This window comes from Homarus americanus, unplaced genomic scaffold, assembly GCF_018991925.1.
Source record: "Homarus americanus isolate GMGI-L3 unplaced genomic scaffold, GMGI_Hamer_2.0 scaffold6565, whole genome shotgun sequence".
NCBI lineage: Eukaryota > Metazoa > Arthropoda > Malacostraca > Decapoda > Nephropidae > Homarus > Homarus americanus.
This window is the reverse complement of record NW_024752453.1, coordinates 41,901-68,034: the sequence shown is the minus strand read 5'-3', so window position 1 is coordinate 68,034 and position 26,134 is coordinate 41,901. Positions and strand designations below refer to the sequence as shown.

The 26,134-nt window shown below is 40.1% G+C and overlaps 1 protein-coding gene and 1 long non-coding RNA gene across 2 annotated transcripts in view; both read right to left on the bottom strand.

Annotated features, from left to right (window-relative positions):
- LOC121855098 lies at positions 1-13,236 on the bottom strand. The gene is made up of 4 exons (XR_006086713.1): positions 13,071-13,236; positions 9,801-10,507; positions 4,875-4,996; positions 1-113 (listed from the first exon to the last, which is right to left on the bottom strand). It is a non-coding gene; the product is annotated as an uncharacterized LOC121855098 (long non-coding RNA).
- Positions 13,237-16,553: 3,317 nt separating this feature from the next.
- The window catches only part of LOC121855097, a gene marked incomplete at its 5' end in the record, with an annotated part of 41,859 nt that continues 32,278 nt past the window's right edge, over positions 16,554-26,134 (bottom strand). The window contains 7 exons of the mRNA XM_042349936.1: positions 16,554-18,498; positions 19,711-20,718; positions 21,533-21,685; positions 21,833-22,086; positions 22,895-23,075; positions 23,360-23,598; positions 24,830-24,935. Coding sequence (XP_042205870.1) covers positions 17,329-18,498; positions 19,711-20,718; positions 21,533-21,685; positions 21,833-22,086; positions 22,895-23,075; positions 23,360-23,598; positions 24,830-24,935 — 3,111 coding nt within the window. The remainder of the gene's footprint in view (positions 18,499-19,710; positions 20,719-21,532; positions 21,686-21,832; positions 22,087-22,894; positions 23,076-23,359; positions 23,599-24,829; positions 24,936-26,134) is intronic.

Genomic DNA, 26,134 nt, shown 5'->3' with positions numbered 1-26,134 from the left:
CTTCAGGTCCACTTCGCTGCAGGTCCAGTTAACTTTATATCCAGCCAACTTCATTCTAGTTCACATCAGGTCCAAAAGTTCAGGTCCACTTTAGGCAGTGATGGAGAAAGTACCTGAAAATATTACTTAAGATAAAGTACGGCACTGTTGATATGTAAACATTTAAACTATGTACTGTAGTCTTCTTCAAAACTATGCAAATAAAAGTTTAATTAACTCAACTGAATCATACAAGTATAAAAAGTAGCACAGTATTTGTAGAGTATCATAATAAATAAACAATGAAATTATGTTTTGAAAACGAACCTCCAAGTTATTAATATACTGTACTGTACTCTAGAGAAAAACTAAATAAACACACATTCAAAATTTGGTATGGGATGGAAAACGTGAATCTGGGCCACAGTTTTGAGAGGTCCCGTACCACCGACACCAATGGGACGTGACTTTAGACACAAACATTTACATAAATGACCACTTTTATAGGATTACCGTACAAGGGCACTTAAATACAAGTCCTCTAATACACTCGGCTTGTACGCCCGACGACACGACGTGAAGTGACGACGTCGGTCTCGCCTCCTACGAGTCGGCAGCGTTTCTCCGGTTGCCGTTAACGGCGTCGTATACGAGACCGGACGGGTCTGTACGGTCGAGTCTGAACTTGTCATACTGAGATGTGTTGTTGGTCCTTGAAGCAGGGATTATTTGACCAGTACTCGGCACAATAACCACTGGTTATTTGATCGAGATCTAAAACAAAACTAAATCCTTTTGCCCACAGAAATTATACAATTAAATATTACCATAATGTAATGACTTGTTTAATGTCCCCAACCATCCCGACTACAATCCCACTAAAATCCCATACGATCCCCGCAGGTCCCGGTCAAATAGTCGACGGTTATTTGGCCCAGAATCCGGGTCAAATAACAACTTTGTATTAAAAATAAACGTTACTTATTAGTTTACTACCACATGGACAAACTGATTACTCAAATAGGTTAGGGTAGGTTGAAATTATCTTGTTCCAATGGTTTTTTATTTATTTTGAACTTTTATGACCTTCGGAAAGTAGGCGCACGGCCGAAACGATAATTTTACCCGTTTTTATATGTATTTTTTCTAATAAATAAATATGACCTAATTTCCTTACACTAACAAAAACAATGAATCTTCCAAACATGAAGGGTTAAAAAAACAACATTGAAAACCCTACCTAACCTAATCTAAACTACCCGACTTCTTGCGACGGACGAGCAAAAACTTAATCGGCATGCCCGGTTTCGTACACGTCCAATAGCGTTTACATTTCGCAGACGTGACCGACGTAGAACGAAACTACGACGATGTCGACGGATTCTTATTGTGCTGCCGGGAGAAACACAATTTTGCGGGATTTATTATTTAAATCTTTCACTCGAATTTCACATAATCTGCTGTGACCAATCAGAGGACAGTTCAAATCTATTGTGATGTTTACGCAGGAGCAAAAACTTTTTTTCTAGATATATTTAAGCCTTCCTCGTGACCTAAACGTTGAAGACAAGAAGTGACTCGCTGACAAAACATTAAAACACAAAAAAACAAAACATTAAAGAAATAACTTTTTCTGTTATCATTAGTTAAATACAGCTACTCCTCGACTTACGACCGCCTCGGTCGTACCAAAATTTTGTCAAATTACCTATTTTCAAATCCCAGCGTTAGTGATTGCGCCGTGTACTGAAAATTTTTGGTTTGTAATTCCCTTTAAAATGGCTGGCAAGCGTAAGAGTGAGAGTTCTCGTGGTGCCGAGAAGAAAAAAGAGACGCCCATTTTAGATTTTCTATGTACAGTATTATTTTCGCCTTGCGACCCGGTCGCCGGTCCCTAACCCCGTCGTAAGTCGGGGACCGACCGTATCGTAATGTGCTGGGTATATATTGCTCTACTGTACTGTATATCATTATCTACAAGAGTTAAGTTGGACTCGCAAACAAGCCTCGGGAACTCGACTCGTTTGTCTGTCGAGAAGCTCCTATATTGGCAATCGAGGCTTCAGAGCAATGTTACACAACCCGTTTCAGAATTGTTGCTAACTCTACATCTACACCTTTGAGCACGAATGAGTATACAGTCATGTGCCGGTTAACGTCCTAGATACGTACTTGGAAACGTGACGTTAACCGAAATGGACGTCGTCCGATCGTCGCATAAACTTTGTATCTATACTTACGTGTATGTGGAATACTATATACGCTTTTACTCTTAAATCACTACTGTAATGTGATACAGGTGATTAATTTTTATCTCTTATGCAAATTACATAACGTTTATATTAAAATTATTCACTGTTTTACAAGGATTCCAGCAAAGCTGGGCAGATGGGGCAGAGGGAGAGAGCGAGGGGGCGTGGTTTCACAGTTGGCACAGGCCCAGGTCTAACGCATGTATATTTATCAGTTCTTAAGTGACTAAGCTTCTCTCTTATAAAAAGACAGTGAAATGACTTGGGAGAATATAAATAACATTGCTGGGATTCTTGTAACATACTGATTAATTTGAATATAGACATGCTGTAATTTGCACTAGACATAACAATTTTAGTACCGTAATCAAATAAGTACATGTACACTCCAGCTTTGCACTAACGTCATCTATTTCTTTTACGTTTCTTTTAGTATGGTCTGTGAATGTAAATGGACGACAATAAATGAAGAAATTTATGTAAATCTACCCAAAAATACAGTTGAAAAACTTTATATTATAAAATGTACTACAGTATTGTATACTAATGTACTACAATTTTTATATCTTGAGCAAAATATATGACGTTTATATTCAAATTATTGGCTGTCTTGCAAGGATTCCAGCAATGCAAATTGTAATCTCCTAACTTTAGTCTGAGATATCATATAAAATAAACACCTTAAAGCATAAAATTATCACCAATGTTGTGTCTGGGAACACAAGGAGAGAGGTAGCCAGCGAGCGTGGGAAGAGGGGGGGGGGGGGGGGGGGGAGGTGAGGTGAGGTTCAAAGTTTATTTATTTATTTGACATAAGATTTGGATAGTTGGCGCCAAGGCCCATGGTTATTCATCATACTTCGAGAGTGACTCGCTCTTCTCTTTAATTCCATGCCCAAACGACTCCGTGAATATAACTTACATTACTGGGATTCCTAAGATGGTATTTGAATACCTGTATAAACAATCTATATTTGCAATAGACATAACAATTTAAGTACCGTAATCATTTAGTACATGTACAGTACAGGTTTGTTCCATTGTTAACCGAGGGACCACTGTATTGCGGTGTACTTGTACTGTACAATAATGACTAAATTCACTAGATAACTAATGGTTGGTAAAACTTGTCAAGTGAGTGAGTGTCAAGTCTGTCAGTATAAGTGGCACGTGTGAGTCCTCGCGTCCCCCGTCGTAGGAGTCCGTTTTCTCTCGCTTCGGGACGCGCGAATCCGTTTTCTCTTAATCTTAGAGTGCAGTGCACCAAAAACTTCGTTATTCCTTAGTAATGACACAGAATTTGAAATTGCAACCCCAATTGCAACTGGAGTTGCAATTGTTGAGCCAACTAGATATGTCTGATTACAGCAAATGTCTTATTGTCAATTTGTAGATGAAAGATTTTATCCTCAATAGATGTAGGTTAACATTACACCTGGAGGAAAATGCTTACTAAAGCCTAAGGAAGGATATTCCTTTAACACATAATATCTGGCCAGTACGGGAAGGATCGTCGTGTCTCCGTCAGGCGTCACGGAAGTGTTTTTTGGAGAGGCCACGGACGTATGTGCGATCGGACGTTGTTCGGTTGGACGTAAACCGGCGCACGACTGTACGTATTTTTGAAAGATGCAAATCCTACGAGGATTCGGATCGAGCATTGTGTGTCGTAAATGGACGCCAACGCCGTGCCGGTCAATAATGGGATCTCACATCAAATGAACCGAGGAATTATTGGAAAGACACAACGGGACGAGAGGTGCTATTATTGGCCTTCGCGACGAGGGCATACGTAATGCTCGGATAACTTGCCAGTCTGGGGCGAGTGAACCCACGGGCATCGCGATGGGTTACCCAACACGAAACGGCCGGCGACGCGCCGATTTAAAATCATATTGTGGCATTAAACCGATACCATTTACGTATCAATAATATTTGGCAGATCCCATTTACACCAATAAAGTGTATATTGCTGTAGCCGTTCACTCTAATATCAACTACTATTTGCTTAGTCACTCCTCATAAATCATACGTGTCGTCAACAACTATAGTATTATGCATCTCGGTACGAATGAAACCGTTACAACGACGCAATGGTGAAATGTCTGCCCCGAGATACGTCTCGGTCTCGCTTCTGACGTTCCAAAACTCTTCCGTTTAACGTATATTTTGATATTATTGTAATCCTCGGTTGGGGCCTTGCTTCTACCCAGCACGATACATACATTAATATAGCTTAATGGATTTCTTGTTATAGTATAGCATAAACAGTTGTATGTCACACAAGGATGACTCCCTCCCTCAGTCCTACCCGCCGTCTATAGCCGATGCTGATATAGTGACTGGGTGTACCTGTACCAACTTATGCTGATGCACTGGGGATCACATCAATGTATTTCATCTAGCGTTTCAAATTTTACTGCTAAAAAATCTATCGATACTTTTTGGTGACTACATAATTTGGGGGGGAACTTTTTTCATTATCGAAAAGTATCTTGACTTTTATAATGTGAGTCTATAGGAATATTGATTCGATTTACTATAGGTTTTTATAAGACACAGTACAGGTACTCTTATAAACTGGGGAATGCCTGTAGAACTTTCCTAACATTCAAAGTACCACAACAATAAGAAATACAATACCACAGACTACTTCAGGTCCACTTCACTGCAGGTCCAGTTAACTTTATATCCAGCCAACTTCATTCTAGTTCACATCAGGTCCAAAAGTTCAGGTCCACTTTAGGCAGTGATGGAGAAAGTACCTGAAAATATTACTTAAGATAAAGTACGGCACTGTTGATATGTAAACATTTAAACTATGTACTGTAGTCTTCTTCAAAACTATGCAAATAAAAGTTTAATTAACTCAACTGAATCATACAAGTATAAAAAGTAGCACAGTATTTGTAGAGTATCATAATAAATAAACAATGAAATTATGTTTTGAAAACGAACCTCCAAGTTATTAATATACTGTACTGTACTCTAGAGAAAAACTAAATAAACACACATTCAAAATTTGGTATGGGATGGAAAACGTGAATCTGGGCCACAGTTTTGAGAGGTCCCGTACCACCGACACCAATGGGACGTGACTTTAGACACAAACATTTACATAAATGACCACTTTTATAGGATTACCGTACAAGGGCACTTAAATACAAGTCCTCTAATACACTCGGCTTGTACGCCCGACGACACGACGTGAAGTGACGACGTCGGTCTCGCCTCCTACGAGTCGGCAGCGTTTCTCCGGTTGCCGTTAACGGCGTCGTATACGAGACCGGACGGGTCTGTACGGTCGAGTCTGAACTTGTCATACTGAGATGTGTTGTTGGTCCTTGAAGCAGGGATTATTTGACCAGTACTCGGCACAATAACCACTGGTTATTTGATCGAGATCTAAAACAAAACTAAATCCTTTTGCCCACAGAAATTATACAATTAAATATTACCATAATGTAATGACTTGTTTAATGTCCCCAACCATCCCGACTACAATCCCACTAAAATCCCATACGATCCCCGCAGGTCCCGGTCAAATAGTCGACGGTTATTTGGCCCAGAATCCGGGTCAAATAACAACTTTGTATTAAAAATAAACGTTACTTATTAGTTTACTACCACATGGACAAACTGATTACTCAAATAGGTTAGGGTAGGTTGAAATTATCTTGTTCCAATGATTTTTTATTTATTTTGAACTTTTATGACCTTCGGAAAGTAGGCGCACGGCCGAAACGATAATTTTACCCGTTTTTATATGTATTTTTTCTAATAAATAAATATGATCTAATTTCCTTACACTAACAAAAACAATGAATCTTCCAAACATGAAGGGTTAAAAAAACAACATTGAAAACCCTACCTAACCTAATCTAAACTACCCGACTTCTTGCGACGGACGAGCAAAAACTTAATCGGCATGCCCGGTTTCGTACACGTCCAATAGCGTTTACATTTCGCAGACGTGACCGACGTAGAACGAAACTACGACGATGTCGACGGATTCTTATTGTGCTGCCGGGAGAAACACAATTTTGCGGGATTTATTATTTAAATCTTTCACTCGAATTTCACATAATCTGCTGTGACCAATCAGAGGACAGTTCAAATCTATTGTGATGTTTACGCAGGAGCAAAAACTTTTTTTCTAGATATATTTAAGCCTTCCTCGTGACCTAAACGTTGAAGACAAGAAGTGACTCACTGACAAAACATTAAAACACAAAAAAACAAAACATTAAAGAAATAACTTTTTCTGTTATCATTAGTTAAATACAGCTACTCCTCGACTTACGACCGCCTCGGTCGTACCAAAATTTTGTCAAATTACCTATTTTCAAATCCCAGCGTTAGTGATTGCGCCGTGTACTGAAAATTTTTGTTTGTAATTCCCTTTAAAATGGCTGGCAAGCGTAAGAGTGAGAGTTCTCGTGGTGCCGAGAAGAAAAAAGAGACGCCCATTTTAGATTTTCTATGTACAGTATTATTTTCGCCTTGCGACCCGGTCGCCGGTCCCTAACCCCGTCGTAAGTCGGAGACCGACCGTACCGTAATGTGCTGGGTATATATTGCTCTACTGTACTGTATATCATTATCTACAAGAGTTAAGTTGGACTCGCGAACAAGCCTCGGGAACTCGACTCGTTTGTCTGTCGAGAAGCTCCTATATTGGCAATCGAGGCTTTCCGAGCAATGTTACACAACCCGTTTCAGAATTGTTGCTAACTCTACATCTACACCTTTGAGCACGAATGAGTATACAGTCATGTGCCGGTTAACGTCCTAGATACGTACTTGGAAACGTGACGTTAACCGAAATGGACGTTGTCCGATCGTCGCATAAACTTTGTATCTATACTTACGTGTATGTGGAATACTATATACGCTTTTACTCTTAAATCACTACTGTAATGTGATACAGGTGATTAATTTTTATCTCTTATGCAAATTACATAACGTTTATATTAAAATTATTCACTGTTTTACAAGGATTCCAGCAAAGCTGGGCAGATGGGGCAGAGGGAGAGAGCGAGGGGGCGTGGTTTCACAGTTGGCACAGGCCCAGGTCTAACGCATGTATATTTATCAGTTCTTAAGTGACTAAGCTTCTCTCTTATAAAAAGACAGTGAAATGACTTGGGAGAATATAATTAACATTGCTGGGATTCTTGTAACATACTGATTAATTTGAATATAGACATGCTGTAATTTGCACTAGACATAACAATTTTAGTACCGTAATCAAATAAGTACATGTACACTCCAGCTTTGCACTAACGTCATTTATTTCTTTTACGTTTCTTTTAGTATGGTCTGTGCATGTAAATGGACGACAATAAATGAAGAAATTTATGTAAATCTACCCAAAAATACAGTTGATAAACTTTATATTATAAAATGTACTACAGTATTGTATACTAATGTACTACAATTTTTATATCTTGAGCAAAATATATGACGTTTATATTCAAATTATTGGCTGTCTTGCAAGGATTCCAGCAATGCAAATTGTAATCTCCTAACTTTAGTCTGAGATATCATATAAAATAAACACCTTAAAGCATAAAATTATCACCAATGTTGTGTCTGGGAACACAAGGAGAGAGGTAGCCAGCGAGCGTGGGAAGAGGGGGGGGGGAGGAGGTTGAGGTGACAGTGTCTGGTGTTTGTTTATTTATTTGACATAAGATTTGACAGTTGGCGCTGAAGGCTTGCGTGTTTATTTATCGTTACTCGAGAGTGACACGGCTCTTCTCTTAATTTGCCACCCAAACGACCTGGGTGAATATAACTTACATTGCTGGGATTCTTGTAAGATGGTATTTGAATACCTGTATAAACAATCTATATTTGCAATAGACATAACAATTTAAGTACCGTAATCATTTAGTACATGTACAGTACAGGTTTGTTCCATTGTTAACCGAGGGACCACTGTATTGCAGTGTACTTGTACTGTACAATAATGACTAAATTCACTAGACAACTAATGGTTAGTAAAACTTGTCAAGTGAGTGAGTGTCAAGTCCATCAGTATAAGTGGCACGTGTGAGTCCTCGCGTCCCCCGTCGTAGGAGTCCGTTTTCTCTCGCTTCGGGACGCGCGAATCCGTTTTCTCTTAATCTTAGAGTGCAGTGCACCAAAAACTTCATTATTCCTTAGTAATGACACAGAATTTGAAATTGCAACCCCAATTGCAACTGGAGTTGCAAATGTTGAGCCAACTAGATATGTCTGATTACAGCAAATGTCTTATTGTCAATTTGTAGGTGAAAGATTTTATCCTCAATAGATGTAGGTTAACATTACACCTGGAGGAAAATGCTTACTAAAGCCTAAGGAAGGATATTCCTTTAACACATAATATCTGGCCAGTACGGGAAGGATCGTCGTGTCTCCGTCGGGGGGTCGTGGAGTGGTGGTCCGGCAGGCGTCACGGAAGTGTTTTTTGGAGAGGCCACGGACGTATGTGCGATCGGACGTTGTTCGGTTGGACGTTAACCGGCGCACGACTGTACGTATTTTTGAAAGATGCAAATCCTACGAGGATTCGGATCGCGCATTATGCAAATTCGCATTGTGTGTCGTAAATGGACGCCAACGCCGTGCCGGTCAATAATGGGATCACACATCAAATGAACAGAGGAATTATTAGAAAGACACAACGGGACGAGAGGTGCTATTATTGGCCTTCGCGACGAGGGCATACGTAATGCTCGGATAACTTGCCAGTCTGGGGCGAGTGAACCCACGGGCATCGCGATGGGTTACCCGACACGAAACGACCGGCGACGCGCCGATTTAAAATCTTATTTTGGCATTAAACCGATACAATTTACGTATCAATAATATTTGGCAGATCCCATTTACACCAATAAAGTGTATATTGCTGTAGCCGTTCACTCTAATATCAACTACTATTTGCTTACTCACTCCTCATAAATCATACGTGTCGTCAACAACTATATTATGCAACTCGGTACGAATGAAACGGTTACTACGACACAATGGTGAAATGTCTGCCCCGAGGTACGTCTCGGTCTCGCTCGTGACGTTCCGAAACTCTTCCGTTTAATGTATATTTTGATATTATTGTAATCCTCGGTTGGGGCCTTGCTTCTACCCAGCACGATACATACATTAATATAGCTTAATGGATTTCTTGTTATAGTATAGCATATACAGTTGCATGTCACACAAGGATGACTCCCTCCCTCAGTCCTACCCGCCGTCTATAGCCGTTGCTGATCTAGTGACCGGGTGTACCTGTACCAACTTATGCTGATGCACTGGGGATCACATCAATGTATTTCATCTAGCGTTTCAAATTTTACCGCTAAAAAATCTATCGATACTTTTTGGTGACTACATAATTTGGGGGGGGGGAACTTTTTTCATTGTAGAAAAGTATCTTGACTTTTATAATGTGAGTCTATAGGAATATTGATTCGATTTACTATTGGTTTTTATAAGACACAGTACAGGTACTCTTATAAACTGGGGAATGCCTGTAGAACTTTCCTAACATTCAAAGTACCACAACAATATGAAATACAATACCACAGACTACTTCAGGTCCACTTCACTGCAGGTCCAGTTAACTTTATATCCAGCCAACTTCATTCTAGTTCACATCAGGTCCAAAAGTTCAGGTCCACTTTAGGCAGTGATGGAGAAAGTACCTGAAAATATTACTTAAGATAAAGTACTGCACTGTTGATATGTAAACATTTAAACTATGTACTGTAGTCTTCTTCAAAACTATGCAAATAAAAGTTTAATTAACTCAACTGAATCATACAAGTATAAAAAGTAGCACAGTATTTGTAGAGTATCATAATAAATAAACAATGAAATTATGTTTTGAAAACAAACCTTCAAGTTATTAATATACTGTACTGTACTCTAGATAAAAACTAAATAAACACACATTCAAAATTTGGTATGGGATGGAAAATGTGAATCTGGGCCATAGTTTTGAGAGGTCCCGTACCACCGACACCAATGGAACGTGACTTTAGACACAAACATATACAGTACATAAATGACCACTCTTATAGGATTACTGTACAAATGCACTTAAATACAAGTCCTCTAATACACTCGGCTTCTACACCCAATGACACGACGTGAAGTAACGACGTCGGTCTCGCCCATCGCGGGTCGGCGGCGTTTCTCCGTTAAAGGAGTCGTAGACGAGACCGGACGGGTCCGTACGGTCGAGTCTGAACTTGCGATGGAGATGTGTTGTTGGTCCTTGAAGCTTCCTGGAAATGTGACCAATAGCTATACTATAATACACAACACTGTATAACTATTATACTATAGGCAGGGATTATTTGACCAGTACTCGGCACAATAACCACTGGTTATTTGACAGAGATCTAAAATAAAACTAAATACTTTTGCCTGCAGAAACTTCTACAATTAAATAATACCATAATGTAATGACTTGTTTAATGCCCACAATCATCCCGACTACAATCCCACTGAAATCGTATACGTATAATCCCCGCAGGTCCCGGTCAAATAGCCGACGGTTATTTGGCCCACAATCCGGGTCAAATAACAACTTCGTACACTTATAATAAAGGCACTTGTTTGTTTAATACCACATGGAGAAACGGATTACTCAAATCGGTTAGGTTAGGTTGAAATTGGGTTTTTCCAATAGTTTTTGATGTGTTTAGAATGAGTCTGACCTTCCAAAAGTAGGCGCTTCGCCGAAACTACAGTTTTCCGTGTTTTTATTTTGTTTGTTTTTTCTAATAGATACGTGTGACCTTTATTTCCTTTAACACTAGAAACAACAACAATCATTCTTCCAAACTGAATTACACTTTCAACATGAGGTTAAACAAAATTGAAAACCCTACCTAACCTTTTGTGACGGACGCACATAAAATCGCGGTTACTTTTGTGGACGTAACCGAAATAGGACGAAGCTACGACAATATTGACGGATTCTTATTGCACTAGCGGGCAAAAGCTTTTACGCAATTTAATATTTAAATTTCTTTCGTTTGAATTTCACATAATCTGCTGTGACCAATCAGAGGACAGTTCAAATCTATTGGGAGTGCAAATTAGTTTCTTAAACGTATTCCAGCTTCCCTAGTGACCTATAGATGCTAATGACTCACTGACAAAACATTAATGAAATAACTTTTTCATTTATCATCAGTTAAATAAAGTAACCTTTAGATATTATTTGAAGTGTTAAGGTATAGAAAAGGTTAGGTTAGGTTTTCTTTCTTTTTTTCTCAAAACACCACTACCACCAGCAACAGTATTTCGATTTGGTTCATATTTTCATAGGTGTTCTTATTATAATATTTTAAAAGAGGCGACAACTTTTTATTTTAATTAAAAGCACTTTTTTATTTATTTTTTATATGATTTTCAATCACCTGTGATGGGCAAGGGATGAAGGTTGGAGGAAATGGGGGGAAAACACTGAAAACTGAGCACGTGACACTAAAATGACGAATAATTACATTTACCGTAAAAACTCCTCCAAAAAATTTGCCGATTCGCTGCGTCGTGTTTGTTTATAGCCGACTCGCCGAGTCCGAGCGCACACTCTTGCATCCACAAAAATATAAATTACACCGTGACGCTTCTAAAAAGTTGCTTTCATTGGTACCAGATATCAAAATAAGTACTTTGTTTAATATGGTAAGTCCACCCCCTGACTAGGAAGTTAGGTAAGGTTAGGTAGGTCGCTTTGGTTGGTTATATTACATCAGATTATACAGTATTAACTTCTAGCAAATGTCGCCTCTTAAAATTCTATAATAACATCTGTAGAAAAAATGAAAAAATCAAACTCGTCCCGGTAACTGAGGTCATCATATCTCCATAACGGCTCATTTATACCAGAAATGAAGGTTAAGAATTGCTCGAAAAACAAAATACCCTAGAAAAACCTATTTTTGCCATTTCACTTGTCACTAAACAAATCTCGGGAATTTTATAATTGCAATCAGTAATTTTGACAATTCTAAGACACCTTTTCTTCAATAACATTTCTGGAACAAAATACGTTTAAGCGAGATATTTAACAATTTATTATGTATGTCTGTTCATGGCGGTACACACCCAGGTTAGGTTAGGTTAGGTTAGGTTAGGTTAGGTTAAGATGGGTGTTTGTGCGTTTTGAACACTTTTTACCTCGATTCTTACAGCCGTAGTTTGTGAGATGTGTGGGGGCAGGGTGGTTAATTATTACAAGTGGACAACCACAGGGAGTTGCTGTTGACCAATGTGTTTTTCCGATGGTTTAGACAATGTTAAATTAGTTTTTTGTGGACTTTTGGGGTTTTACTCAAATTTGACCTATTTTTTTTTTAGCAAATTAGCAGTTTGTTAAAATTGAAAATGTTCTTTTTTTTTTTTACCAAACAAGTTACTTTACAAACCAAAAGGGCACATTTGAGCAAGACACTGAAAAATCTCGAAAAAACCCTATTCTAGTACAAAACCCGAGGACAGCCAATGGACTATTACCCTAAACCATCAACAACTCCCCCCTGTGGTTGTCCACTTATATTAATTTACCAAGGGCTTACCTCAAAACTATTGATTTACACCACAAATAAAGATCAAACTCTTCCATAACATCAAAAACCACCGGAAATACATATTTAAAACTTTGATGTCATACAGTGGCAATAAATGTAACTATACCAACACAGTGTAACCACCTCCACCAAATGACCCAACACAATTAACTAACCTAACCATTAAATACACTCTGTCTAACCATAACAACTACTTAGTATTATTAATGTTATATATCTGATATAATAATATGAATAAATGTCTTACCGATGCCTCAGGACGATATTTTCAGAGGTGTCAGGACGTCGTACTCTTGGTCCGTCCTCCATCTTCTTCCTCTGTCTTGTGGCTCCAACTGGTGATGGATCCAAGAACCACCAGACGAGAAACTCTCCCCTGTACCCCCGTGATGAAGGTTTAGTAGCGCTGTTAACTCATAGATGGCGCTCATCTCCATATCATTCCGTCTCTTATTACTCTTTTACGTTCAATATATAAAACAGCCATTTGAATAATCATTTATTTCAATTTAAATAAAACTATATTAACATGTAATAGAGTCTGTAAAAATAAAATGAGTTTTGCTGTAAAATAACTGAAAAACACAAAGAATTCAGTTATTTAACAAGAAAATGTGCCATGGTTGTTGAGGCACTACACAAACTTAAACATCTTGGAGGAACTAAAGTAAATTATAGATCTATTACATAACTACTAACTGTATTCTCACCACATTCATTAACAATACTGTACGTTAGTAAAGCCTATATGTTGATGGTACTTATATACTGCCTGGAGTACTTAAAGGGTGAAACTTTTATTATTTAGAGAGGCCAACGAATTCTATAGTAGATTTAGGAATGTATAGAAGGAACCCAGCCAGACATTTATTGAATTAGTTTATTTAATTACCAAGCTTAAAGACTTTTCAATTCTTAAATAAGCTTATTAGGAGTCATCATTACCTAGAGATTCATATGTGTGTTTATGTGAGTGACAACTGTACAGAAACTTCACACTTTGATAAGTATTATTTTTTTATTCATAATTTTTCATATATTAAAAGTCAATTGTGATCTGGTTTTTGAATTATTGATAAATATAGTATGACGAATTGTACGGCTTTCTATTGGTGGCCAGAGAGACAGAGACCACCCTACAGCCGCTAATGGTTGTTACTCCTCTTTAACTCACGGTAAAACCACTCATTAACCTCTATAGTGAAAAATTAACAACTTATAAATAAAAAATAATCAAATTAGCAATAGAAAAGCGATAAATAGTCAAGACATAGAGAAGTTTTATAGAACAATTATCGAAAAATGAAATGTCTTAAACACTCGTGATTAGGTGGTTAGCCTAGTTAAGATTTTCCCGTCTAAATCATGTCTCCCCCCCACACCCCCCCTCCCCCACCCTTCCCCCCCTACCACTGCCGTCCTTAAATACCCTGAAAGCTGTGACAGAAGGACAGTACTGATCCAAACCTCAAAACAAGTGGTGCTACAGAACTCGAGGCTACACATCGTTAGTCTCCAGCTGCTGTTTCTAAATTACATGAGTATATATCTATCTTGTGTTGGTTAAAAATATGTTTAGTTGAAGAGTTATTTATATTTGATAAAATTTGGTGATATTTTAGTATAACTGGTGAATTATTTATCTGTAGGTGTTTGGTATTGAGTGCATTTCTATATTTAACCCTTGATTATTTACTTATTCCAGATATCAGTGATCTACGTGGAATAACTACTAGCAATGTTTCAACGGCGGGATGAGTTGAGTTTGGCTCTCGGTGAAAGTGGTCTAATCCAGCTTCACCCAGGGCACAGTGATCTACCTGCCTTGGTGATGTGGGTAGTTAAGGACGAACCCGGCTGGAGTGGGGAAGCCTTGGAACAGCGCGAACTACTATATTTGTTTAACTTTAAATATATGATCTACATACTTCTACAATAAACTTGGAACTTTAAAGCCCCGTATTTTAATTTTTTTAATAACCGTTTTATGCGGCGTTTTAGACCAATTTAAAACTACTTGACATTTCCCTCTCAAATAACTTGTACATAATTTATCAGTTTAATTAATTTAACTATACACAAGATCGTGGGGACTACTTTTGATCTTTCTAGATGATCCTTAATTCGGCTTTAAGACCCCTCTTGACTATCTAGCACAATAGATTTACTTGGTACCTTCAATCAAGCAGTGTGTCAACTAAAGCTTTCATCCATCAGAAACTTCCCACCTGAATCAAAGTACGAATGAAATCTCGAGCCTAGAGAGAACCATTTTTTCAACTGATAATTGATTCTCTGCCATGGAAGCAATACTAAACTTAATATTACTTACCATTGAGAATAGTGGGGCATATATCCTTACTGCACCTGATGTCCATAGCCACTTTGTCAAACCTGCACGCGAGTCTACCTGGTCCCATAAGTCGAAAGCTGGCAGTTTAGGGGGCCGAATTTACTGTTGAATACATAGATGCTGCTGTGTGGTCATGATACAACCTACTCTTTACTTGTTAATGATCCATCAACTCTTGTCATGTTTCCCTTCCCAATTCATAATCGGTATAAATGAAAAGATGGTAGTTTAGTGGCCAGTAATTATGTTGGAACAATTCTGTGAGGCCAGATTCCTGGTACCACAGTGATTAGAAAGGAAAATGCTTATATAACAAAGTACATGTTCTGGGAGAGGTCAGTAGTTCCCCTGATCTGGCTACTGAGGAATATCTGCAGCACAACACTAACGCCCTACATTTCCCCCGACCACTCGAAGTAGCTTTTCCATAACCACTAGGCACTTGTACTGGTAGCTCCTCACCTGAATCTGTAGGCAGCAACATTTCTGGAACACTCCACTCCTACTGCAGATGTTTGGGAACTCCATATGCCACTTCGTCCGAGCTCACTCGTCTTGGGTGGTAGATTAACATAACTTATTACCTAAAGTATAGCTGTACTACTACTACACCCTCCACCACTGCTAGTGTTCCTCACCATAATTACTACTGTACTCATTACAGTACTACCACTACAGTAACGTGCTCCCAACCTCCATTACTGTAATGTCATTCACATTATATTACAACATTCCTATACAAGAAACCGTTCATTGTTTAACACTTCACTAATATTCCTCACAGCTCCCTAAATGCCCCACAACGTAAACACCTAGAAAAAGTGCAAAAGAGGGCATGCAAGACTTCTCACCCCTTCCTACTCCACATATCAAGAAGGCCTCAACACACTGACCCTCACCACGACCTCATCTGCAAATTTGGTAAGAAGCTTCGACACCGGCTCCTACTACCACCCGAGATCCCTAGCCCGAGAATTGCTGTTCGACACCACAACCGCATCCAGCCCATACGTGCACGAACTGATCGCTATAAGAACAGCCCAGTCCCAACCATTGTAAAAATTATCAATAACTTGAAATAAACTAGTGTATTCACTCCCAGTAAATAATACTCCTTGCACTGTTACTATGTTGAAATGAACTGTAGTTTGAGCTTTTCCCCATCTAGTTATTATATATCTTCTTTATATCACTTATGTTATTTGTATATTATTTGTAATTCGAAACCCATTCCCCAATTAAGGAACTGTATATTTTCAGCCTTCTGCCTGCCAAGCTCTTTCAATAAACCGTTTATTATTATTAGATGTATCTCCCTACAGTATATTCCCAGGGTCCATTAGGTAGATACACAAGGGGATAAAGATACAGACGGGATATACTATGTAACACTATATTTAGCAGAAAATACAGCAGTTACACTAAAAAAACACTGAATTACAACTCCTAACTGGGGCTGACATGACAAGTTTTGTTGCTGTACAGAAGTTATATACACCAAGAAAGAGAGGGGGAGGGGAGGGGGCCTCAAACTGTACAAGACAAAGAACAAATTAATGGAAAATGGAAGCAAACCATAAGTTGCAATTATACTGTATAACAAATGCAACAAATAAAAAAAATCTGGAGAACAATTACAAGTAGTGACAAACTTGGAATAATAATAAAAAAAAACTGAAATAACTGCTATATTAAGTATATTTGAGATACAAACATCCACTTGGAAATTTATAGTCAAATACGAGACTGTGGGTAAGTTAGGCATTATGTTATACACAATTATGTTATATCAATGTATTGAAATATACAACTCTATTAACTGTTACGTCACCCTCAGACTGTCCCAGCTTCGTCCGCGCTCGTACCGGACACTCGACTCTGGAGCCGGTGCTCTCGCTCTCCTCCGCACTGACTGTTCATAATACCTGAGATTTCTATCGTTATTTACAGAAGCTGGTCGGGCTACGGCGATTGACATTATGCGTGTCGGGTTTGTTTCTATATCTACAAACGTGTAAATACATTAAGTACTCTTTTGTAAGTTTCCATTCATTGCACTGTCAATGGCGATTTTTGCAACTCTTTACTGCGAGAGCGATCTTAATAATACGATAATGCACACGATTCTGCGACGTCCGACCGGTCGGGGATCTCACGGGCTGAACACTCTGAGCGTGCGCATGAGAGCGGTGAGTACGCCGGCCAGGTTGGTGGCCTGAGTCATGAGGGTGTTCATGGAAGGATGGTCCATCCCGCGGCCCGCCGCGGACAGCGCCGCCCGGACGGTGGACTGGTAGGTGGTGGCCACGTCCCTCACCTTCACTACCACGTTCTGAGTCTGGAGAGGCGTGGTCGTGTGCCGCACCACCTGCTGGGTCACGTCCACCATGCGCTGCATCAGCTTTATACACGTCGACAGACACTGCAATAACGTGTCTTCGGATTCCGTGGCCGACTTGACGAATAACTTCGAGGCCGTTACGAACTGTCTCGATTCGCTGGTGAGAGTCTCTCTGGCCTCCTGGAACTTTGCCTCGTCTTGAGTGGCGGTGCCGCCGCAACGCTGAGCTTCTGCGCAGGTCGCTGCCATCTCCGTCAAGGACTTCAGGGACTGGCCGACCACTCCCGTAAAACGGCGGAAGGCATCTCTAGACGCCGGAGGCATCACTTCGATGTCTTCTGCTTCTTCTAACGAATCTTGATCGAAGCTGCCGGAGTCCAGGGAATCGTCCGGATCCGTCCCGTTTGGAGTCTTGCCGTTGACCGTCTTGTTTTTGGGAGAGAGTTTTGGCGAGGAAGTCTGCAGAGGAGCGACTTCTTGGTTCAGGCTGTTTTTAAGAGCCACACTGGAATTATCCGGTCTGGGCAGCCTCGAAGCCGTGGAATTTTTGTCGGCGGTTCGCACGGGACTTTTGATGCCGTTGGCGGTGGCCGGCGGCGATGCGGGAACTCTCCGAGCCGGCGACTGACCATTCTTGGCGGGGAGCCGAGGCTTCGGTTCCTCCGCACCGGCAGCCTTGCGAGTGACTTTGGGACTCTTTTGGGGGGAGCGAGTACCCCCTCGAGGAGATGTGGGACTGTTCGCGGGAGCCTTACCGCCGGTAGGTCCGGAAGGAGCCGTTAATTTGCCCGAAGAACGCGGACGGTGTGTGCCTGGCAGATTATTCGTAGGAGTAGTAGTTGGGCTGAGCTGTGGCTTCCGAAGTCTGGAAGGCACCGAGGGTGGCCGTTCCGAGTTATCTGGCGAGGGACTCCTTATTGCCTTACGTGCTGGTGATGGTGAACGAAGGCTTTTGTTCTGCATACCTGCCTTCACATTGTCCTGAGGAAGAGAAATTTTATTTATTAAAATTCACACACACACACACACACAAACTTTCTCCAGTTCTTCAATCAACCAAACTTATTAACATACAGTATACAATTTTCTTTACTCAACCAACCACATCAACCTCAATTATCATCCCATCCTGGCAAACACCAAACATTCATGGTGACATTACATATCCTACTATAGTCTTACTTTCACCAGCAACAACTTCTCCTCTCCCTCACATACAGTAAACTGCCTATAGACAACAACCAGTATTTTCCCATTTATCTAATACATTTTCTAACATTCCTATATTGCTTTTCTAACGACTCTATCCGGGTCCTTAAATATCACAAAAACATTATCGATTTCATTAGATAATTTTACATATAAGAACTATTCTCCTTAATTAAAAAAGTGACCCACATAATCTCTTCCAAGTCTGGTTCCAAACTTTTCTTCCACTAATATACTTTTCCTACAATTATATTACCTTATATCTCAAAATCTTCCCTCTATCATTCTATTGTTTCTCTATTAAACATAATCAATATACTTTTGTTATTCTATTAAAAACAAGATTGATAACATCATTATTCCGTATTTTTCTAGGTAAATAGACAGTTCCAATATGTTTACTAAAGAAATCCCATCTAACCGTTTCCTCTCTTTTAAGTTTGCTTTTATCACATTGAATCTTTATTTCTCTCAGTGTTAAACAGGATAACTCTCTCTCTCAGCTGTTACATTTACCAACTTCTCATAATACAACCTTTATCTCCCTCTAATCTCCTCTTTATTTCATATTGTATCCATGTTTCACTCTTAGCTGTCTCTTCCACATCTTATCTCAAATCTCTCACCTCTGTGTATGTGTGTGTGTGCAAATTGCTTCAGCATCAGAATATAAAACCTTAACTACCATCATATAAAGAATTAAACACATCAGTACATAAAATCTATTTCTTTTCCAATTCCCAAAAAGAGAGAATATATTCACCTCCATCATTGCTGTTCCAAACCACTTTAGTACTACATCTTCATTGCTGTCAGTTATCATCTGCTTCAATTCATTTAGCAGGACAGTTATGTATAAAAAATAATAACAAAAAACAATTAAACAAGGCAGGTGAACTCAAGACTGGCTGAGCTGTAGTTCATTAATGATGTTTAGAAATTTATTGCAAATTTTAAGAGTAATTCTTCAGTAGAGGAATTCACCTGTGATGAGCTTCGTGGAAGTGGAGGTTTCGTGGCGGCTTTGGAGCCGTTCCTCGGAGGCAATTCTGGAGGATCTTCGTCGTCCAGGCTCTTGAGCGAGGCCGACTTGACGGTCGCCATACTGGAGGACGACGTGAGAGAATCGTTACTGGAGGCTACGCTTTGTTTGGAAGGGGACCCCGGGGAGGCTTTGGCTTGGCTGACGTCTTCGCTGGAGGCCGAGGCTTTGGTGCTCTTGGTGGGCGACTTCAGGATGGTGTCGTAGCTGGCGTGACTCGTCATGTCGTCTTGAGAGGCGGACTTGGAGAGGTTACCCGTGCTCATAGATATACTTCTCTGGATTTTTGACAAGGGAGGAGAAGGCTTGGATTTCTTTGGGTTAGTCAGAGTGCCGGTTCGTGTGATGGGCGTTCGTGGAGGAGGGGGAGGTGGAGAGTCCTCCTCTTTTCCCTCTGCCTTACTGGTTGGCACTGTCATTTGGCGCTGAAGCGTCGACGGTCGCTGAAGAGAAGAGGTGGTCCAGTTTCCCCCGGAGCTGAAGGTTCGTACTCTGGCCATGACCGACGGCTGCTTGGAGTCGCCGCTCTCGTTACCGCTCTCCCGACTTCCGCTGGTATTTTTGGCACTCGTCATTTGTTTTCTTTTAAGAGTGTCGAAACTTTTGAACATCTTATCATTTTCCTCTAATGCCTGTGCCAATTTCACATCCAGTTCATGTCCTACATTAGAATTATTTGATCTCAGACTGTCATAACCCGAAGAATCACTTGGGGAATGAGAGTTTTCTTTGCTAAGCTTCAGTAGCAACTGACGATTGTCTACGGAGGCACTAGAGTTAGGCGGACTGCCGTAGGCAGTCCTGGGAGGAACTTCGAAGCGCCTCTGCAGAGATGCGACCTTCCCCGCTAGATTGGCATGCTTGGCCATCGTCTCCGAGCTGACGCGCACCTCGCCGATGTCGTGGTCCTTCTCCCCGACCTCCGTGTCGCTGTTGTCCTCGCACACCATCTGTAACGATAACCCAATTTAGGTCATTTTTGTACTAAAAAATTATATCTTAAAGTAAATACCTCCTACAGTACTGCATGTGATATACACTCAGAAAGAAAGAACTAACAGCAAATACTTTAGGTAAAACAAACATTTGCTGGTACAGCAGTAATGAGTGTATCTCTCACAACTATGCAGTATATATCACGGGTTTGAGTCCTGGCCGAGACACACATGAGAAGGGTGTTATCCAGCGACACTACCAAATACGACAGATTTCTTCCTGTACGAACACCTAACACTGGACAATAATGTTCATAACAAACCAACTGGCCCAGCAGCTAATAAACTTTTAAGTGGTGGAATGATAAATGAATAAATTAACAGTATTCTTTTACTACAGAAGAAATCACAATAAAACTCAACCATTTTAACCCATTGAGTAACACATTTCTCCAGCCTGAAAACACTGTCTGACATTACCCATACTAAAACACCTAGAGTGACACTCCTGCTTAAAGGGATAAACAACCTGAGAGTCATACATATCATCAGGAAATGTGATTTTAAATGGCCTCCCTGTTTTCCTAAGCACTGTATTGTATAGTACAATACTGTACAGTATTTATTATAAACCCATAACTAATTATTACAGAGTGCGGTAATCTTCTTACACGACGATGTATGTTACTGTACACTGTACGGTAAATCAATAACATCTATGAACAGAAACAAATTCATTTAGTTCAGACAAACACTTCCACAGTACACTTATAGTAATACAGTATTGCATTTAATTGTAGAAAATTAGATGAACCTGACAACAACTCACCCTACTGATTCCTTCTTTGGCTTCGTACAGTCTCCGTATAATGTCGGACGACCTGTTGTCCTTCTCGTCCGAGGTTGGAGGCGGCGGGATAATAAACGCAGAGATGTCGTACTCGTTCCCCATCTTACGGTTCTCCGCGCACGTCTGAAGGTCCTGCATATGTAAACGGCATCGTATATACAGAACAATTCTCTATTTGTAAATAAAGGAATATCTTGGAGTTTCATGTACTGTATAGTCATCAAAAAAAGGATAAAAACAGCAGCATTATAATGAATGTATAATCACTACACTACTTACCACAGCTCCTTCAGGTGGTGGAGGAATGGTAAGGTTTGCAATGAAGGAATCTATATCTTCGCCCTCCTCTAAGTGAATGCCGAGCTGGCGTAGGGCGGCCAAGGTGAAGCTTGGACCCCTCACTCCTCCGTTGCCACCCAAGCTTTTGTTGACTACCGCTCCTCCGGTCAGTGGGGAGAAGACGGAGTCACTGGAGACGATGCTGGTGTTGAGGCTGCTCAGGGAGGTGCTGTCCTCCGTGTCACTTGCTCCTGCTGGACACATGTAAGACGAGGCTCAAGACCCAATGCTGGTTTTTATTTCAGTGGAAAATATTTATAACAAATACCTTAAGGCAAGGCAAAAGGAACCATTGTGCCATCTAGAGCTCCTCCAACAAGTCTGGGAATGTGAACAAGAGATGTGTCTTGGGAAGAGCACTACGGGTAATGTTGATGTCTGATTCACTCGACCACGTTTCAGTTACACAGAGGATATCCAAGCTGAACTCCCTCAGAAACTCATTAATGTGACACATTTTGTTTCAGAACACGTGGATTTTAAGCAAATCTACTTTTAATAGGTTCAAGGGGGCCACTACACATTTTTGGAACAAGTAAAGTCGGTGTTTTTTATTACTTTTTTACCTTGGGAAGTCATCAGAGGACAATCTTTACTTTATGCCAAATGACTGACTGACTCGGGTGGTACTGTAAGAGATGAACCATGTCCTACACTCATGACTGTTTATTACAAATTTGTTTTTACTTATCTACTATTAATATCTTGACCCCTTGTCTCGAAATAATTAGGGTAATATAACAACTCACATATCTGACAGTATGATCATGGTAAAAATGTGCCTGAGTGTATTAATGATTTTACTAATAGGGTATTGCACTTATTAGACACTACTAGATGTATAAACAGAGAAATCCTATTACACAAACTTCCTTCTTCTACTGCACTGTGTTGTGTGTGTTAACTGCACTTTCCTTTGGCCTTAAATAATCTGATAGTAGCGTGGTAGAGCAAAATGAAAACGCGTATCGTATGATAGGATCCACAATAATGATAACTGACCTGTGACAGTGGAATCGGAACAACTGGCCAGAGAATCATGCTCAAACCAGCTGGGGTTGGCGAGTGACCTCAGATTACCAAGGTCTTGCTCCAGGGCTTTCAACTCCTTCTCGAGTGTCTCCCGGTCCGCAAAAGGTGTAGGTGGCGTGCTGACTTGGGGAGGGAAGACCTTGGCACCATCCTGAAGAAAAAATATGTTTCTCAATGTTTATAAAAGTCATAACAGTTTGGAGATTGCAATATGGAAATTAAACCTGAGGGTGTTTTTAATTGTAGCCCGACATATAAAGATTGATCGTTGGTCAAACACTGCATTACAGTACAGTGAGTTAGTAGGAAACTTCTCTCAACCACCTGGGGAGTTACTTAAGATTAATATTCACAACCTGGGTGAAACAACTAACAATCTTTTAAATAATAATCATTCGAATATAAGAATGACACTAGCAGCGAGTGATAGCTGACCTCGTCTGGTGTGATGGGGGGCGGGATCATGGTGAGGTCAATGATGTCTGGGTCAAGATACAGCGTGCCCTCTGCGAATGCGTAGGGCAGACCAGAGTTGTCCTCCAGCTGCTTGATGAGCGCCTTGATGTCATCTTCACGACTCTGCATGGTGATGGGCAGGTTGTCTGGGGAGTGTAGGCCAAAGGATGACCCGCTTGGCTTGAGGACCGATGAGGGACGTTGCGGAGGCTTGGCAGCTGTCGAGAAGGAAATGGTTTCATGTACTGTTGCTGTTACACTGTTCTATGTTGTCACTGTAGTACTGAATAATGTTGACCTGGGTGGAATGTTAAGCCAGAAACTTATAAATAAATAAATAAAAATCTATATCTATTGAACTTTTAATGCAAGGGAGAAACAAAAGCACAAAACCTTGCAACTGAATAAACAAAATTTTTACAAATATAAAATTAATATATACACCACACAAACAGCTAAATTCAGTAAAACCTCAATTAACCGACCCTCGATTAACCGACTTTCGGATTAACCGTCAATCCCGAACTCCTATTATTTTTTATTTATTTTTTTTTCACTGGGATTAGCCCACCTGGGCACAGGTCACTGACCCACATCGGGGCCTGGGGGGTGATAATGTAATAATATTAATAATGATAATGATAATGATTATAATAATAATAATAGTAATAAAGAACCATAAATAAATGCAAAAATTAGAAAAATATCAATAATGAGAAACAATATATGTATGTTGTGTTGTCAATAGTAAGAGAAACAATTGAGACCCTGCAATTGTGTGTAAATGAGGTAGAAAGTCAGATCAGCAACCTGGGACTTGCTCACAATTTTTGTGATGACATATGTTCTTTGACTTTTCCATTTTTTACTCACGGTTTCTGTGCTGGTTCATATTTATTTACTAAAGTGGTTAATCTTTTAAAGCAAATTCTATTGAAATATGAATGGCAAATGAAAAAAATGAATAGAGGGAATTAAATGAGGTAGGTTAGGGGAAGGTACTTTATGTACTATTAACCGACCTTTCGGAATATCCGTCGGCCCCTTCCCCCCATATGTGGTCGGTTAATCGAGCATATATGGTACAAATTAATTTCTTTTTAGTATTTCAAAATGGGTAACATACAGTATGTGCCCGAGATTTAAGGCAGCCGAGTGAAGAGTTCAGGAAGCAGTACTCGTGATATAAATGTCAGTCCCACCGGCATGAATTACAAAAGAAAGAATCTTAATGTTCCAAATTGAAACATCTCTTAATGAAGCCATAGGGAAGTACCTCCCACAGTTAAACTGTGGCAGTCATACACAAATGTCTCCAACAGTGTCAGAGTTAACTGTTGGCGTGACAACCAGCTGCTCTCTCTCATCTGTTGAGGGAAAAGATGAACACATAAATCTGTCGGGAACGGGACCAGACATGTCAGTAACAACGTGAGGGTGTTGGCTCACCGGGTTTATGCGCCGGACTCTGGGTGGGTGTCGACTGGGAGTCCGTGTCACTGCCCGAGCGTTCTTCACTCTCCACTACCTCGCCGTTTGGCAATAGCTTCTGACCCTGTGTAAACACCACATGTTAAAAACTTATAGTTGCCACAAAAAATATTGTCCACTGCAGAGAAAAACAAAAAACAGCGTAAAAATTATCTTTATGAAAACGGTACGAGAAAAGTCGTACAGTACGGTATACTGTACTTAAAAAGCTTTGTCTTCAACAAAAAAATATTATTCTTGTATAATAAAAACATTCCAAAAAACTAACTACTGCTTGGCCAGCTCTCACCTCTTCAAGAAAAATTGCTCCCCCCTCAAAAAAAACAAAAACAAAAAACCATACAACACAGTATGTACGGTCCCCCAAAAAGTATCAGTTCATTTTCTATCGTTACAATTTGAAACACAAGACAAAATAGTTTGATGTGATCCCCAGTGCATCAGCATAAGTTGATACTCCTGTTCACCACATCAGCAACAGCTACAGATGGTGGGTAGGACTGAGGGAGGCGGTGGTGACCTGCTGCTGTAGATACTTCAATATAACAACAAATCCATTAAGCAATATTAATATAAGTATCGTAGAAGCAAGGCAAATGTAAACAGGCCACTGACTCATGATTACAATAACACTGATATACAGATATAAATTAAATGGAAATGCTTCTGAATGTCATAAATGAGATATTTAACCACTAGATCATTGTACTAATGATGTTTCATTCATACTGAGTTTCACAATAGCCTACTCATGTTGTTCACGATATGTCTAATTACGAAGTGACTAAGCAAATAGTACTTCATATTATGAGATCTGCCATGTTACCGATATGTAATGGCATTGGCTTAACACTGAAATAAGGTTTCAAATCAAGTGACTTGCAGGCAACAGAGCTCCCCGTCCTCCTATAGTAAGGCATTAGTGGTTCTAAGTTTCAGTGTGTCACCAGTTGTTTCATGGTGCCTAACGCATCGTCATACTGTGCGGGGTCGCTTAACCCAGTTTCCCGTGCTATCTCCCCGTTACGTATACCCTCGTTGTGATGGCCGATAATAGCACCTCTCTCATCTTGTTATGTCTCCCCAATAATTCCTCACTCCATTCGATGTAAGATCCCATTAATGACTGACATGACGTTGGTGTCCATTTGCGACATCCACTCCGATTCACGTAATACAGTTTGTGATCTGAAGCCTCGGAGGATTCACATCATTCAAAAACATATATGTACTCATTCGTGCTCAAAGGTCGTGGATGTACAG